Source organism: Alexandromys fortis, unplaced genomic scaffold, assembly GCF_014885135.2.
Source record: "Alexandromys fortis isolate MF-2015 unplaced genomic scaffold, M_Fortis_MF-2015_v1.1 scaffold_8_9099976_23576923, whole genome shotgun sequence".
In the NCBI taxonomy this organism is placed as follows: Eukaryota; Metazoa; Chordata; class Mammalia; order Rodentia; family Cricetidae; genus Alexandromys; species Alexandromys fortis.
The window spans coordinates 9,600,024-9,618,028 of NW_026067899.1; the positions used below are offsets into that span (position 1 = coordinate 9,600,024).

The 18,005-nt window shown below is 37.5% G+C and overlaps 1 protein-coding gene across 3 annotated transcripts in view; it reads right to left on the reverse strand.

Annotated features, from left to right (window-relative positions):
* Positions 1–1,787: 1,787 nt before the first annotated feature.
* Positions 1,788–18,005, reverse strand: part of Psmd14 (proteasome 26S subunit, non-ATPase 14) — a 77,610-nt gene continuing 61,392 nt past the window's right edge. For all 3 annotated transcript variants that reach the window (XM_050121714.1, XM_050121734.1, XM_050121725.1), the window contains exons 9-12: positions 14,607–14,681; positions 13,067–13,192; positions 4,780–4,842; positions 1,788–2,173 (exon numbers count right to left, since the gene is read on the reverse strand). In XM_050121714.1, coding sequence (XP_049977671.1) covers positions 2,075–2,173; positions 4,780–4,842; positions 13,067–13,192; positions 14,607–14,681 — 363 coding nt within the window. In that variant the 3' untranslated portion in view covers positions 1,788–2,074. The remainder of the gene's footprint in view (positions 2,174–4,779; positions 4,843–13,066; positions 13,193–14,606; positions 14,682–18,005) is intronic.

Sequence of the window (18,005 nt, forward strand, 5' to 3'; positions counted from 1 at the left end):
AGCCCAAAATTCAGTGGTTCCTCGCATATACGTTTTGCCTTGAACTTTGTGTATATTCACAAGGAAAATGGGGACTCTCGACAGAAGACTGGGTGGGACTTGGACTGTATAAGAGCTTCCTTAGCACTGGTCCAGGCAAATCAGTTTCAATAGTGTGCAGTTATATCTCTGCACTAATAACACAGGGGTTTGTTACCAGACCATCTTTAGCTCCTCATCACCTCTGTTGGGGGTAGGGTGTATCTAGCTCGTGTTTAACAAGTTGGTTTAATGCCTAATGTGCCTAGGGTATCAGGCTGCTGGTAAAATGGTTATATATTGCTAGACAAAGTTATTTGCTAATTAGGACGACCTGATTTTGATCAACTTAAAAATATGTTTAAAAAGACATGATTACCAAATTAAAAGATTGTGCCAAGGTACTGAAACTGATAGTGTTTCCAACATAAAGCAGGCAGGAAGAAGTGGTCTGTGGCTATTTGAAACCAAGGAAGTCCACAAGGTCAAATAAAAGCAAGGCAGAGAGGGCAATGTAAGCCTTCCTAGTCACAACATTTAGTAATTCAGGGTATTCTCAGGAAACTCAACCTGAATGCAGAGTCCAGCCCTAGAAATACTGAAGCTTTTTCCCCAAGGCCACTCTATTTAACACACACACAGACACACACCCTAGTTCTCCAATATCTGTGAAAATTGTCATTGAACCTAATTATAGTGAAAACTCTGTATCTAAAAAAATCATGCCCTTAAGTGTGGATTAGTCAAGAGAAAATCCTACCCATTTATTTTAATTTTAAATAATTAGATGCAATGCCAATAACTTAATGTTGCAGTTAACAAAATACTGTATCTAACTAAAAGAAACTATAAGACAAGAAATAACCAGAACAATATCATTCTCTTGTTCTCATATCTTCAGACTGACTGAAAGATCCTGGAAACTTAAGACAATTCTACCTTCGGTTTCTGACAGTCATCAGACGGTAAGAGCTTAATCACAACTGTTGAACTACCTGGTATTTGGGAACACTATGCATGACAGGCATGACACCCCTAGTAGGTGAAGTCTAAGTTAACCAGTACAACCCTCCTTTCACAAAGAGTTAGAAAAACTTTTCACCATATTTTCACAAGGGTACAACCTCGAATTAAATCTGTCTCCACACTGTTAGCTACTACTGGGGGTATTCAGTAAATTGCTTTTCAGTAAGTATTTGTTATATAAGGGGGTATGACTATGTGTTTTCTTTATGTGAGAAGCTATGAGAACTGCCAATAAGCCATACTGTTATACCTAACACTGAGTACTTCGACGTTAATTCAGGAAACAACTATTGTTTATACACTCGTGGCATTCAATTCACACCAGCATTTATTTATTTATTTTTTTACTTTCTATGCCTGGGCTACATGAAAATCTACTGGTGTTCCCAGCAGTCAACTTCTAGACAGTTTCAAAATTGTTTGTAGAATATACTCTTCAAATTGTGAGTTTAAAATTGCCCACTTTTTAAATGAACTTTTCTGAAATCCTGAAAGTATAATATGTTAAGATATGAATACATAATGCTGGCTTGAGAGAAAGGTTTTTAAAAAAAAAACAATATTTATCTGGGTTACTCACTAATGAGGAAGCCACTCGCTAATGGCGATCACTAATTTGTGAAGTTTTGTTATCACAGTGATGCTTCATGTGTTATAAGACATAGCTTTGTGTGAGATTTCCCAAGTACTGTCAAATGTTATTCTGTCAGTTCCGCCCAGTGCCAGAAAGACCTCGGGAGACATGGATTGTAAATGTATTTTATTTTGTAAGCAACAATCAAAATATATTTGTGCTACTGATTTTTTCAAATAGTAAATGGGGTCTTAACAAAATTTGTCCACTTTGATGTATTCCTGAACAACATTGGAATCTGCAGAACCTGACTAAGTAACCAGAAGCAACTGCACAACTGCGATGGAAGCGGCACAGGTGACGGCCATGCCACCACATCACCCGCAGAGCTCCACTGTGAGCAGGAGGACAATGAAGGAAGTACACAGAGTGGCACTGACAGCTCTCTAGGCTGCTTTATTTAAATACAACAGTATCCAACATTGCTGCCAAACACTGGACAATGTTTGAAGTCATAAGCACATCCACATGTTCTTCCAAATGACGTTTGGGATCCTAAAAGGAAAAAAGTAAAAGAAGAAAGATAGCTGTGTTACTGGTAAACTAATTTTTCCCCCAAGAGCAGATTAAATTAGTAATGAAGCCTAAATTTACACATATTTTACCACTCAGCTTTTCCAACACATTGTTACATTCTTCATTGAGGCTTTTAAATTTGTTAAACGGAAACTAAAAGAATTACCCAATGAAAGACGGATTTATGCAATCAATGTTAGTTACAGATAAGTTCCACAGATTTTCATAAAGGGTAACAGGTAAAACTCACCTGTTTTTTAAAAGGTGCATTTATGCATTTGTATATGCATGAGTACATTCTGTCATTAACATATTTTAATGTCTGATGAAGGTTTATTTAAGGTGTAGGTAAGCAGGTAATGTGAATAATATAAATTGTAAAAAATGAATTCTGTAAATCTTAATATTTCAAGAGAATTATTCAGAAATATTCTTGGATCAAAAGCCAATGTAATTGAAATTTTTAAATATAATTTGGATTTATTCTAAAATATTAAGAATGCTTCATCCAGCTATTCTGAAAAATTGTATCACTGGAACTTAAACAGGCATGACTGAAACCTGATCAGATCCATTTTAAAATAAGGTTAAAAATGAAACTTAAAACTGCACTATAATAAAACAAAAAAAATTAAATGTTTACTATGTTTAAGGACAAACAAGTTATTTCAGCTAAATTTGAAAGCTTAAAATAAATATTACTAGCAATAAGAAATGATCTTAAAGCATTAATCTCTTATATGTGTTTTAAAATACCTAAGATTTATAACTTTATACAAGTCTTCTTCACTGGCTCGTATAACTCTTAGCTCTGCTTTTCTTGTTCATAATTTCAACACACCAACTTCTTACAATTGAAAGAACACACGCTACAAGGGATTCAATGATTAGACTACGGTACTATTAGGGCTGGCCCTGAACACATTCCAGATGAAGGTCCTACAAAGACCAGCAGGAGGAAAGCAGGCCAGTGACCTAGTTAACACATGTATGTAAAACATGGGCACCTTGCTCAGGCCTTAATCCCACACTTGGGGAAGTGGAGGCAGGAGGATTTCTGAGACTCTTGATGCCAGCCTGATCTACATAGCAAGTTCCAGGACAGCCAGGGCTACACAGTGAGACTGTGCCTTAAAAAAAAAAAAAAAAAAAACAAGAAAAAAAAAATTTTTTTTTTGATGATTTTTTTTTGCTCTTTTTTTTTTTTTTTTTTGTTTTTGAGACAGAGTTTCTCTGCTTAGCCCTGGATGTCTTGGAACTCTCTCTAAAGACCACACTAGCCACAAACTCAGAGCTCTGCCTGCCTCTGCCACTAGGCATGCACCACCAGGCATGAACCACCAACACCTAGTGACCCTGATGATTTCTAAACATCAATTATACATTCTCCAGTTTTAATTTTAATTTAGTCCTTTCATTTTCCTGTGGGCCATTAAAGAAAATACACAAGAAACCACGGCCTCAGAAAGTAATTTATTTAGTGAGTTCTAGAGAGGGTAATGTTCCAAACTGGTAATCTAACATATATTAGAAGAAAATAAGCAGAAGAAAATGAAAACAAGGCTGATACCACACAGACTGGAAAATAAGATGAACTTCATTTTATTCTGATTTGAGGGTACTCATTTTTAAACTGTAATAATTAGAATGCACTCATATTTGTACATATCACAAATTTATAATTTATGATAAAGTCAGACCTCTGCCCCTACTACTCTGCTGGACTAATTGGTTTTACAGTGAATCGGTAACTCATTTATCAGTTATCTACATTACTTGTGGCAGCTGGGTGATTCTTAGAGATTTCCCATCCAAGAATGGTCCTGGCCCAAACCTACATAGCTTGTGAGATGTGATGGGATCAGAGCATATGGTAGGATGGCTGAAAGCAAAGACAGCTTAGTGTCTTGCATCTGAAATATCAAGATTCTGCCAACATCAGCAATATGATAACCATGTTCCATGAAATGGGGAAAAATGTAATCAACATTATTTAGAAAAACAGTCTAATTAATCTGTAGATTCTTTTAATTGCTGGGTATGTTCCCCCATCCTCTGATAACCAGGTTTAAATATATATTTCATCTTAGAAGGGCAAAAGAATCACTATTTAAACCCTTTCTCACCAAGTAGTCAATAGAATTCTAAACTTTCTCAGGGTGTCAGCTATACAGTAAAATGTATCTTTAAAAATTGTTACATACGAAGTAAATCTATAGCAATACTACCTACCTACTAATAAATGTATCATTAACAAAATCGTTATTAGTTAAATAAACCTACCAACCTCATCTACAGTAAACTTAACTCAGGAATCAAGTGTCATTTAATTTATTTTTAATATACTATTTTCACTAAGGATAGACAGTGTGTCACAGGTAGAGAGTTATCATTTATTCTCTACAGATAACAAAGAGAATCTGATATCTAATAAATATAGTGGCCTTTAAAATTTTACTATGTTTAAATGACAGAAGAAAGATGTAGTATAAATAGACAAGAAAAAAATGATAGTCCCTAAAATAGTCTTAACGCTACAAGAGCATGTTAGCACGTGACTGTATAACCTATTACAGTCTCCTCACCTGCTTGCCAACATTCTTTATTGCCAGCTGTTCAGGTGTCATCTTATCTTCTTCTTCTACAGCCTGTGAGTGAACACAAAGGAGAGTTCTGAATTCTGTATTTATTTTCCCACTGATGAATAGCCACCAAAGCAAAGGGGATCATAATTCCCATTCAAAGCATCTTTTATTAAAACAATTTGTTGAAAAAAGCAATTTTGTTAATCCAAAACAATCTTCGGAGTAATGAACACTATTACTACCAACATTTAAAAACACTTAAGAAATATATAAACAATACCAGAAAATATCACACTGGATCACTGAATGGCACCAGAGAGATAGGGAGCTGGGAGTATGGGGTAGTGTCTTTGCTACTAAATTCTTCTTTTTCTGCCCTCTTCCCCTAACTTCCCCCTTCAAGCTCCCATTTCTCCTTCATTTCTTTTGCCCGTCTAGCCTGTGTGTATCTATTTGGTATCAGTAAGGAGGAAAAGATCTGCTGAGTTTTGATCTAACAATATGCCATCGTAAGTTGATCACTACACATCTTTAAATTTCTACAATACACATTAAGAAAAAACTCACAATTCCACATGAAGTAAGCATAAAGAAATAATTTCAAGTTTTTAGCATCAAATTAATTCCGGAAATTAAAAATCTGATTAACAGCACATGAAAACCATCTACTACTTCAGAGTTAACTACAAATTCTTTGTGAGTTACAATAAGCTTTCTAGTAAAAATCCCTCACACTAATTAGAACATCTAGACTAGAACTGCAGCCTTGCTCTTTCGAAACCATCCCATGAGCCTCTCACAGAGAGTTTCAACCTGACCAAGTCTGCATTTGGATAGTGGGTATATTAGGCCTAAAGATAGAGCCTGTATCTGCTGAACTCGTGGTCTATAATTTATTCATGGCATCCGATAAAGAGAAGATGAAGAGACTTAAAGATCACCAACCTCCATAATGCTACCACAGCATTTACCACAGACAGTAGAAAAGGGGTAAAATAGTGGTGTCAGAAAGCAGGAAACCCAAATCCCAGTGAGGGTTAGATTTGGACACTCTAAACTTAATAATCTCACAGCTGCCAAATTTCTTCATGTGTGAACAATGAACATGTAGGAAATGCAATCATCAGACATTCCCCATAAACTGGGAAGTTTGGCTGTATTTCACACCTTCTTAATAGTTTTGTAAACAGAGAACTTGAAAATGAGCAAAGATGGCAAGTGTCTAATTTTATAAATGGACAAACTATCTAGAGAATTTTCACCAGTAGAACCTGCCTAAAGAGAAAAGATGGTGACTATCTCTTGTGTCTGCTGGTGACTAGAGGGTGCTTATTTATAACGTATTAGGAATTACATTCAAACCTGAAAGCAGGAAAAAATTCAAGGCACAAACACTCCAACTAGAATTCCCCAGACAGAGAATATGTTCATTTTCCAAGTCAGATGTCACTCTGTTAGTCCCTGCTAGTTATGAAAGTATTTCTAACTAGGAATTGCTTTCCCTACTTTTCAATGTTTCACAAAAATTGACTGAAAGGCAATATAGTTTATCTTTCTAAATTACTTTCAAAATTGTGACAATGTACTTTGCTGCCTTGAAAACGTGTTAGATGAATGGCTCAATTCTCCTGAGTGTGTACTCCGTACCCATTCAGCGTGAGCTGTTCCACACACATGGCAACAACAGTACTCACGGCAGTACTGGAAGGAGGCAAGAGTTTTGGAATTTGGCTCAAAATACCAATTCACATATAAATAATCATTAGAGAATACTTTGGATTAATGTAAGTATCAAAGATGGCAAATATACAAAGATGAAAGTCAAAAGCACTTAAGCCTTTTAATATTTGAAAGGAAAAATATGATATAAAAAGCACCAATAAAATTTTAAAATCTTGTACAACATTTAACCACTTTAGCAATTAGTTTTTCCATCCCCAATAATTGAAGAGAGTTCACAAACTCTTTGAGCAGTGCAGATGGTAAAAAGTACTCCCAGCCATGGGCGCCATCTGGGAGAGGAGGAGCAGCTGCAGATTCAGGCATACACTAAGGTTGCAAACCCCCACGACAGGAGATGTACGTACATCCCTTCTCACGCCATCCAAGCCCTCAGTATTGTCTCCCTACCTAAGTTACCTAGATCTATCTACCATCTGGGCAAGCCCAGTCTGTCTTCACTCACAGTTCTAATCTGGCTAGTCCCCAGGAAAAATTAAGAAATGGTAGCAGCAGAAACAAATGAAATTCAGGCACAGGCAGTGTCCTCACTAGGGAACTTCTGTGTTTATGGCAACTTCTGTGATTTGGCTTCAAAATTTGCTTTTGCATTCGTGCTCTTCGGTTTACTCAACCAACAAAAAAGCACTGAAAATGTTTGTGGCTATTCACACTAGAAACGTTTTTAACAGTTTATCAACAAAGACCCCCAGATGGCTATCCCATCATGCACGGTCTGCACAGTTCTAAGAAATTCTTGGAATTTGGTCTGCTATGTGATCATAATCCCCTCAAATGTACCCTCTATCTTAAAGAGACTTTTACTAAAACCATTAACACCATTCTTTTTTTCCTACTAATGATCAAAATTTTCAAATGAACAATATCTCAAATTTCATCATTATTTATCTTTTAATAGAGACTAGACCCTTGGCATGTCACTAGCATTCCTGACAGACAGCCACAGAGCAACTCCACTTTCCTGAACACCTGTACAATAAATTATCCAACACCAGTTTCTCTCTTGTCCCTTAACCACTGCTTTTTAACATGTCTTTTTCCACATATACCTCTGAAAAGCCCCTTTTTTCTTTACTGGCATTCTTTCTTCATTCTACAGCATGTTAACATTTCATTGAAGTACACGCTCTTAAACAGCATCAATAGAGCAATTTATTTTTCATGTAACAAAGGACAAAAAAGCTAGAATGGCATATATTATGTTTTTACCAGTAAACAATCTCTAACTGCTAAGTGTTTATTTCTTTTGTAACTTTAAATTTTATATCTCATAGTGAATATGAATAAAACTAATATTGATTAGAGAGGCAGAAAGTCTAAATAAAAGGCTTTTACAAGATATATTTTGGAAAGCAAAGTGAACAAACATGAAGCAACATGTAAACTTTCTAAGATAGAAGAAACATGAATATAAAGGACAACAAAACTTTTGATGACTACCACCACTAAATTGCAGCATATGTATGCATGTATAAATGTGTCTATGTATATATGTATGTATTTCTTGAGACAGGGTCTCACCATGTAGCTCTGGCTGTCCTGAAACTCACTATGACAAGGCTGGCCTCAAGTTCATAGATCCACCTGTCTCTGCCTCTGAGCGCTGGGATTAAAGGTGTGCGCCACCACTGCCCAGACTCACAGTAACATTTGTAAGGAGGAAACCTCATTTCTTTCGATGGTGTATCATGAATAGTAATAAAGCCAAATACATGATTTGCCAGACAACCTCACACAGGTCCTTTGCAAAAATCTTAACAGGAAATCCAATTTTAAAGCATAATAAAATCAAATAGGGGATATAAAATAAAGATCCCATGAGTATGTAAACATTTGCATATATAACAGCAATTTATAACCCAGTCTTTTGAAAAACAAAAGGGGTTTTGGTAAGCTAGCATATTGGCGCACACCTCTGATCTCAGTACTGAGAAGGAAGGGGCAGGGGGATCTGAGAGTTTGAGGTCAGCTTGGTATAAATATTAAGTCCCAGTCAGGGTTCTGTGAGAGATTCTGTCAAAAGAGGAGAAAGGGAGGAAGAGAAGTTTCTAGTAGTATCTGCTAGTTGCCAATATCCATCTTCCTTTCTTTTTATTTTGTCTGATTTTCCTACAGGAATCAATGTTCTCAGCTACAAGACTACATTATATAAACTCCCTTGCTGCCAGGGGTGCTCACTGGGCCCTGTTCCGCCAATAAGAGATACACAAAGGCTCCTGAAAAAGAATTCATCCCTTTGGTTTTCCTTTCCTCCAGGTGTAAACCTAGGCTTAGCAGCGGCACTGAACCTTGTGATTAAGAGATGGATGTCCATAGTAAAAGAAGAACAGAAAAACAGAAGGAATCAGAATCTGACTCTGAAGTTTCAAACTGGCCTTAAAGTGTAAGAGAGAACTTTAATTATATTAAAGCAATTGCTATTTTGAGTTAACATGACATTAGAAATTTAAAAAACAGAAAGTCAGGTGTTGCATAAGTATAGAATTTTCTATCTCCTATCTTAAAGATGACAATGTTACTAAAACAATGTTGACTTATGACATATATTTAAAATAAATATCACTTTTAAGGGACTGGAAAGATGGCTCAGCTGTTAAACGCCCTTAGTATTCTTCTAGAGAATTCATTCAGTTCCTAGCACCCATATGGCAGTTCACAACCTTCTGTAACTCTAGTTCCAGAAGATCAAATGTCCTCTTCTGGCCTCCCTGGGTACAGACAAGCATGTGGTAAACATGCATACACACATACACACATATTCATACACATAAAATAAATACAACCTGTAAAATATTACAGAATACTCCCACTGGCAGCACATTTCATAAGCTTTTAATATTGAAAGTTTTGTCCACTTGTTTGGTTTTTTTCTTTAATAAGGTAGAAACCTTTTCATGCTAAATACCATTTTTTTCTAATTATTTTGATCATTTGTTTTAAAAAGCATTCTAACCACCTCTAACATTCCTGACATAACAGTTCTGAAAGTTATCTCCTTATTCTCTTGGATTTCTGTTTCATTGTAAATAATCTATCACATTACATTCGAATAATGATGATTTGACCCATTTTCCTCAATATTTACAACTTGTTTTTCTTATCTAAGTACATGAGCACAAAAATTTTCTACCTAATAATTATACTTAGTTTATATGAATTAATATAAAATTATCTCATTTATCTAAAAAGTAAGCTATCAGGCAAGATTTTTGTTTCTGTGGGGGTTTGTTTGTTTTCCTTGAGACAGGGTTTCTTTGTGTAATAGCTCTGGCTGTCCTGGAACTCTCTCAGTAGACCAGGTTGACCTTGAACTCACAGACGCCACCTGCCTCTTCTTCCAGACTGCTGTGATTAAAGGTGTATACCACCATGCCTGGCTTCTATGATCTTTTGTAATCCATCTTCTGACCTATACACTCATGTACAAATGTGTAGTGAGACATTAGAGTTGTAACATCCAGCAGCAGCACTTCAGTCTCCATAGATGAGGGTTTGGAACACAGTGCCGCGGGAGTTACAGCCTAGTCATTAGAACAACTGTGAATTATTACAATAATAATCAAGCAGAACTCCTGTATGGAATTCAGACCAAAAGAATTTAATTATCTCCAAACTCATTTTACTTTAGGACCTGACTGGCATCTAACAATAATTACCTTAGTTTTTAAAACCCAGCCAATTAAAAAGAATGCCATGAAAAACTGGTAGTATGGGCCTTCCTTGTGTATTTTAAGTGTTACTATAAAAACTTCACCGTTTTCTTTCAATCACAGAGGGAATTACATTCCCAAATTTGGACTCTTCATATCACAGCTTACACACTGTTTTCATTTTTTAACTAAACCTTACAAGATTTTTAGTGCTACAGAGATTTTTAAAACTGTAATATAGGAAAAAAAACTTCTATGGATGGGCAGCAGTAACCATAAATAGGTTATTCCTGGCAGAAGGAAATATGAATTTACTTAAATGTAATGTTACAGAGAAATAAAAATCATTCCTACAGTCTGCTGAATAACACTTGTTCTTCCTTTTTACAATAAAAGGTTAACTACTTTAAATGATAAACTACTATTTTCTGTCTTCATCATCCCCACAATATGAAAGCACCACTAGAAAAGAACCCGCTTACCAGGGGTTTCCAGCTGAAATTATGCTCTAGGATACACTTGTCCAAATCTAACCTAACTGCTGGAATGTAGTTTTGAAGACCCCACTGGCTTTATGGCAAACCTTAGTTCTTTCAATGACCTGCTATTACATTTGTTGAATCTTATATTCTGTTTCTTGTAATTTTTTTATATATACTATAGTATTTAAAAACAAAGTTTTACTTTCTGGTATAACAATAACCAGTCTTTTGTTTTGTTCTGGCTTTTTGAGACAGGGTTTCTCTGTGTAGCCTTAGCTGTCCTGGAACTCAGAGAGAGAGATCCCCTGCCTCTGTGCCTCCCAAGTGCTGCGATTAAAGGTGTACACCACCACTGACCGGGTTACAATAATCAGTCTTAACTACAACTCCCAAATCTTGAATTTCAGCCTTTACTTTTTATTGTTTTTTTTTTTTTTTTTTTTTTTTTTTTTTGATATTTTGTTTTTCTGTGCAGCCCTGGCTGTCCTGCCTGGAACTCATTATATAGATCAGGCTGGCCTCAAACTCAGAGATCCACCTGCCTCTGCTTCCTGAGTGCTAGGACTGAAGGCGTGGCCACCACTGCCCAGCATTATTAATTTTCAATCCCACATTCTGAACTGTTGAAGAAATGTAACTTTGGATATTTATGTGTGTATCTTGGTAAAGGTCACAGAACTAGAAAGGAAGCAGTGAGAGGGGAAACAACAGGAAGTGGGGCAGGGAGAAGCAATAGAACACATTGTGACATCAAAGTGGAGAAGGAATGGGGACAGAATGGGGAGAATCAACCAAAACAGAATGTCCAGTTTTTGAAAAATACCTTTCTTCATTCCTTTCTATCTACACTGAAAAGGCTACTGCTACCAACACACTACTAGTCACGTAGGCAGGAAATGTTAAATTCGTCTTTTCACAGAATTCAACCAGTGAGGCCTCCATCCCCACTGCCACTACAACAACATAGCCATTTAGTGTAACTCCTAAAGTCAGGCTCTGGGTATGCTGTGCCTCTGATCAAAACAAACTCTTTAACTGCCTCCTATTCCACCTCACTCACGCCAGGCACACGTACCGTTTTCTCAGTCTATCCCACACCTCTTCTTTTTCCCAAACTCTCCTCTCACCAGCTTCAAGACTCTGAAAGCTGATTTCATCCTGCCTACTCCTGAGTTTGGGCTTTTTAGGCTCCACATACTTGTTAGGAATTGTCTTTATGTGTCTAGTTTGTTCCACTTTGCCATGTCTTCCAGGTTTATTGTGTTGCAATGACAGGACTTCTTTCTTCTTAAAGACTTATCAGCATTATATTGTGAACACACACAGACAAGGAGAGAGAGAGCGGGAGCGAGAGAGAGAACTGCACATTCATTTGTTGCTGGACACTGGGAGACTGTGCCTTGGCAATTTTGAATACTGGTCAGCAAACCTGCCTCTACCTACACAGCACTGTCCCCTGTGCAGCAACCTAGGCTGCGCTGTCCCCACACCAAGCTTCTCTGCATGGGCTGGGAATGCAACTCAGGCCTTTACAGACTGCACCATCTCCCCAACCCAAAACCTACATATAAATATTTTCAGGGGAGTGTGCATAATGATCTTTTCACATGATTTTTAATGGCCCACATAAAGTCAGACCCTAGTCACTGCTCTCTTTCCATAACACTAACTATGATATACTACGCTGTCCTTGTTTATGTTCTCTTATAGAAAGTAAGCTCTCTGGGCAACAGGGATTTTTAATGTCTTATCTTTTTTTTTTTTTTTTTTAAAGCATGCCCCAGTGCCTGGCACATAGTAAGTTTTCAGTAAATACTGATTAAGTGAAAAATGTAAAAGGTCACAAAATAAATTAGATATAGCAAAAAAAAATATTATTTAAATTTTTGGAGACAGGGTTTCTCTGTGTAGCCCTGGCTGTCATGGAACTCACCTGGTAGATGAGGCAGGCTGGCCGCAAATTCAGAGATCTGCCAACCTGTGCTTCCAGAATGCTGGGATTAAAGGTGTACGCTACCATGCCTGGCTTATATTTTATTTATAAGTATTTACATGTGTATGCCATGTGTCAAATCCTCTGGAGCTGGTGTTATAGGCAGTAGTCAGCTGCCTAACATGGGTGCTGGGAACTGAGCTGAGCGCAACAAGATGCTCTTGACTACTAAGACGTCTCTCTAGCCCCCAGCTGCCCATCTGAAAAAAAAAAAAAAACCCAGGTGCCTTTGTTCACATATTTTCTATGGCTACATTTGCAAAACGGTACAAGGTTTGGGGAAGAGTCTAGATTGCCTATACATCAAGTGTTTATTTTCTAACCTACAAAATACGTCTATTTTTCATTATTTATTTTATAAAACCACTTGGTACCTAACTATACACATTTTAACAGTTACGAAGAAAACAAATGATTTTTACCTTATTGTAATTCTTGGCTAATTCCAACATCTCTTTTACCACTGATTCATTGTGTTTACAATGTTCGCTGTAGTCCTCAAGTGTCAATCCTTCCATCCAACTCTTCTTATGCAAATTTAACAGCATCTAAACAAAAAAGAAAAGGAAATTATTTTGTTGCCTTAAAAACATTTCCTTTCCCTGTCTTGAGAACAAAAAGACTTCACAAAAATTAATGAATTTAAACTTAATTTTATCCAATCAAATAAGCACCAATTGGAAATATCCTAAATTTACACCACTATACCCAGGTGCTCCAAATCCACGCCCTTTGCCTCTGTACTGACCACGGTTACTCCATCTCAAATATTTACATTCACTTGTCCTTTGCTTAGCAGAGACAGATGCCCTTCCTAACTACACTACCTAAAAAAAACCGTCTCACATTGTTGGAACAAAGGTCTTTCTTCCCTTGTCTTACTATGTTAATTTTATAGTGTCTATGAACATTTTCTTCTTTATTCAGTTAACATTTAATATCCTCAGGGTCTAGCTAGACTCTTAAATTACACACGGGTTTGTTATGAAAACTTAATATTTACTTGTTGACAGGACTGAAAAATAAAACCAGGAAAACCATCACAGATATGTTTACTTTTCAAACACATCAATAAACTGGGATTAGGATACCAGCTGAGAATCTGAAAAACTTAGATCCCCAAACTGGACGCAAGTTCAAAGACTTCATCAAAAATGCATTTGTGTGCACGTGCAGACTCTGGGGCAAGGGGCGGGCGGACTGCATTCTGGAGCCCAGGGTGGCTTCAGACTCACAGGCTCCCCAAAGGCTACGACCCCTCACCTGCCTTACAAATTGACGGTTTTCTTTTACAACGATTATTTTTGGGAGTGAGCACACGTGCCACACCATACATGTGAAAACCACATGGGTGCCAGGAACTACTCTGGTCATCGGGGCAAGAACAACACATGTTAATCAGAAAAAGAAAAAAAGAACAAAACAAACAAGAAAACAAAACCAACCAGGGAATATCACGCCCAAGCAATTCCTATTTCTTTGCTTATTTCCATCTTCTCTATGTCCCGGCTTTGTACCAATGGTTGCAATCACCCATGCTCTACACTGACCCATAGTCACGACAAGAGCCAAGACAACCCTACCATGCCTCGACAGGATTCCTCAGGAATGCTCAGAAAAGACTTGCGGTTGATTATCCAGGTTAGCTGGATAAGGGCTTTTGTTCTGAGAGAGCAGATGAACTAAAGAATTAATAATATAAATGTAAGGGTTTGGAGAGATGGTTCTGCAGCTAAGAGTATATGCTACTCTTGCAGAGGACTCAAGTTCAGTTCCCAGCACACACATCTGGAGGCTCACAACCACAGGAGACTCCAGTTCCAGGGGATCCAACAATCTCTTCTGGCCTCTGAGGGCACCAGGTATGCAAGTGGCGCACAGATATACATGCAGGCAAATCTCATGAACATAATTATAAAAACTAATTTTCTTTAAAAAGAAAAAGAGTTTTCATTGACTTACCTTCTGTTCCAGTTCATTTTTTCGATAATTAATAGTGATGGAGTAATAATGTCTGTTTAATCCATGAATTAATGCCTATAAAAACAATTTTAAATGATAAATTAATCTTTCACCTAATCTAATACAAATGTTTGAAACTGTTGACATATCTTAAGCATGACACACCCACCTCATCTTTATTTATTTTAAGATAATGTACCTCTGTCTGGCCTGAAACTCACTACGTACACCCAGGCTGACTTTGAACTCAGAGATCTGCCTGACTCTGCCTCAGAAATCTGGGATAAGGGTCTGAGTGTCCACCATAGTAAAAGCCCTTGTGACCAAGCCTGTCAGTCTAAGTTCCATCTCTAGGACCCACAGGGTAGAAGGAGAGAATCAACACCTACAAGTCCCCTCCCCACAACACAAAATATGTAAAATGTAATAAATTTTTTAAATAAAATTGAAAGGGATCTTATTATAAATACAAATTATTTTTCTCAGCTACAAGTTTAAAGGATTGGGAATTTAATTGGTTAATTCTTCAAAGCAGTTTAGGTACTTCACAAATTCAAACTTTCCACAGCCTTGAAAAAAGTCTCAAATCATAAGCAGTTACAAACCAACTATCCATATTTTATTGTCTGATTTTTATGGTGTTTGGGAGGGAGTTTGCTATTTCAGAAGGAAAGTCTAAAATCCTGTAATAGTCCACATGTCTCTGCATCCACATTAATCTGGGGTTTCTGTTTTGGTTCAAGCTTCACTAATTCAAAGATTTATGTCCAGGCAAGTCTTTAAACTATCAATGAGGAAGCTAGGTAGGTATGTGTGTGCTAATTCAAATGTGTGCTCATGGAATTTTGTGTCCCGCATGGAGAGACCTAAGGTCAACTGCAGGAGTCTTCTTTGATTGCTCTCCACCTCAGTTTCTAAGACAAGGTCTATTCACTGAATTTGGAGCTTATAGATTATGCTCTGCTGGCTGGTGAATGGGCTTCTGGGATCTGCTCACCCTAACTCAGTGCTGGGGTTGCCTGGCTTTTTCTTGACATCTCATATCTGTCAAGTGTCAGCAGCACACACCCACCAACTGAGCCACCTGTTACAACCCAGAAGCTTGTTCTTTACCATGTCCACCTCACTCATGCTCTAAATTCAATGACAAGAAATCAAAATCTCATTAATCAGAATTTATTTCATTGTATTCTATCTCCAAGATAAACAGGCCAATCACAACAAAAACTTAAGCTTTTTTTTTTAAAAAAGGTAACTATAGGGGGGAACCAAATACTATTGTTCTGAATGCACAACAAAATCATTCCTAAGAATGCTCTACTATATCCAAAGGTCAGTATCTCAGCTATCATCAAAGAAGGAACTAATACTCACAACTGGACAAATGGACAAGGAGCAGAGTGACAAACTTTGGAACACTCAATCCCAAATATCTCCTCGGTGCTCAGGAAGCAATGTATGTGGGAAGGCAGAAGGTTTGTAAAAGCTAGAGGGATGGATGACACCAAGGAAGTGAAGTCTTCCAGACACAACAGGACTGGCACACACACTGCGTGTGTCTCAGACTGCGGCAGCACACACAAGACCCGGACAGATCCCAGACAGACAGGGTCCCAGCACTGACAGAAGGAAGTGTGCACAGGCTCCCGACCTAACCCAGAAGCTACTCCAGCTGACAACCACTTACAAATGAAAAATTAGTTTTCTCCAATGAAGGCTCACTGGGCATACAAATCACACATAAATTACGCAGGCTCCATGCCCAGCAGTAAATAACAAACACACAATGAACTTGATGGCATTTTGTAGATTCTTTTGGTCTCAAATTGCTTTGTTTGGAAAATTTTTCTTTAAAATCTTATGTCTTTTACTTGTACATCATGGTTTCCAATGTGTTTTGTTTGTCTGAATGTGTGGTTCTTATGCATTTTCTTTTCTAATTTTCTGTTGTTGTTATTTTACTTATTTTCTGTCTGTTTTCTAGAGAGGACTTGGAGTTGGGAGAGGAAGTAGGGAGATCTGGAAGCAGATGGAAAAAGAGAAACAGTGATTAGAATATAGTGTAGGAGAAAGAAATTATTTTCAATGAAAAAACTGAAAAATAATGATGTTATATACTGCCTAAGTATCTCTCTAGCAACATGAAGTTCAACTGTGGTTCCTAACAGTATTCGAGAAACCTACGAAAAAAATTAGCCTACGAAGACAAAAGGATTAGAATTATAATTTATAATTTTTCAACAATTGTAAAAACTAAAAAGGACTTGGGTTAACTGCCTGGAAATAAAGACAGAGCTAACCAATAACCACCACGTTCTAATCAGGGTTTGTGCAGTCTAAGTCTTAAGCGTCCTAAGCCGGAGTAGAAGAGTAGGGAAGTAGAAGTAGAAGAGTATCTAATGACCGCCTAGCATGTGCTGTGCATCCCACACATTCTAACGCAAGAATCCAGTAGGTTCATCCCGTGGACATGACACTAACTCTTAATTTATCCTAATTACTAGCTAATAAAAGGTAGCACTGAGGATTCGAAGCCAGATAACTGACTACAATCTAAGTCTGTTCTGATGTACTGTGCTACAATGCAATCCCTGGTAAGATTAAGTCTACATATTTTTAAGAACAATCTTAATTTGAAGATTTACTGACCAAAAAAAAGGGGGGGACCACTGATATCAGCCAATGACCTTTAAGAGGTTGGACCAGGTTAGGGAGTGACCTTTTGGTACCTAGAGAAAACTGCCAGCCCACATAGGGCTCTCTCTCTTTCTGGCACTATTTGGTTTTCAATTTTATTATGCAGACAAATGTAGTAAAACACAAACACAGTGACAGATTAGCAAGTACACGATCAAACAAAGATAGCCAACAGTCTTCCAACTTCACTTTCTCACCCACTGCATGCACATCCCCAGGATATTCATTCCAGAGTATAACCTCATGCAGTAGGACTATAAGACCGGTGGTTCTCAACCTCCCTAATGCTGGGCCTTTAATCCTTTAATCCTGTCCCTCATGTTGCAGTGACCCCCTCCAACCATAAAATTATTTTCTGTGTTACTTCCTAACTGTAATTTTGCTACTGTTATGAATCGTAATGTTAACATCTGTGTTTTCGGATAGTCTTAGGTGACAGCTATGAAGGGGCCGTTTGATGCTCAAAAAATGGCGACCCACTATTTGAGAACCAGTAGATCCGTGTACTTATGGTAAACACAGCAAGTGTTTTATAAATCAGCTTGCTGGACATTACAGTACATACTTGTAATCCCAGCTCCCAGGCGATTAAAGCAGAATTCTGGATTTGAGGCTACCCTGGGGTACACAGAGCCAGGTCAGCCTGGACACACAGTGAGTAAGACTGTCTCAAAACAAAACAAAGCATCACACAGGCAACAT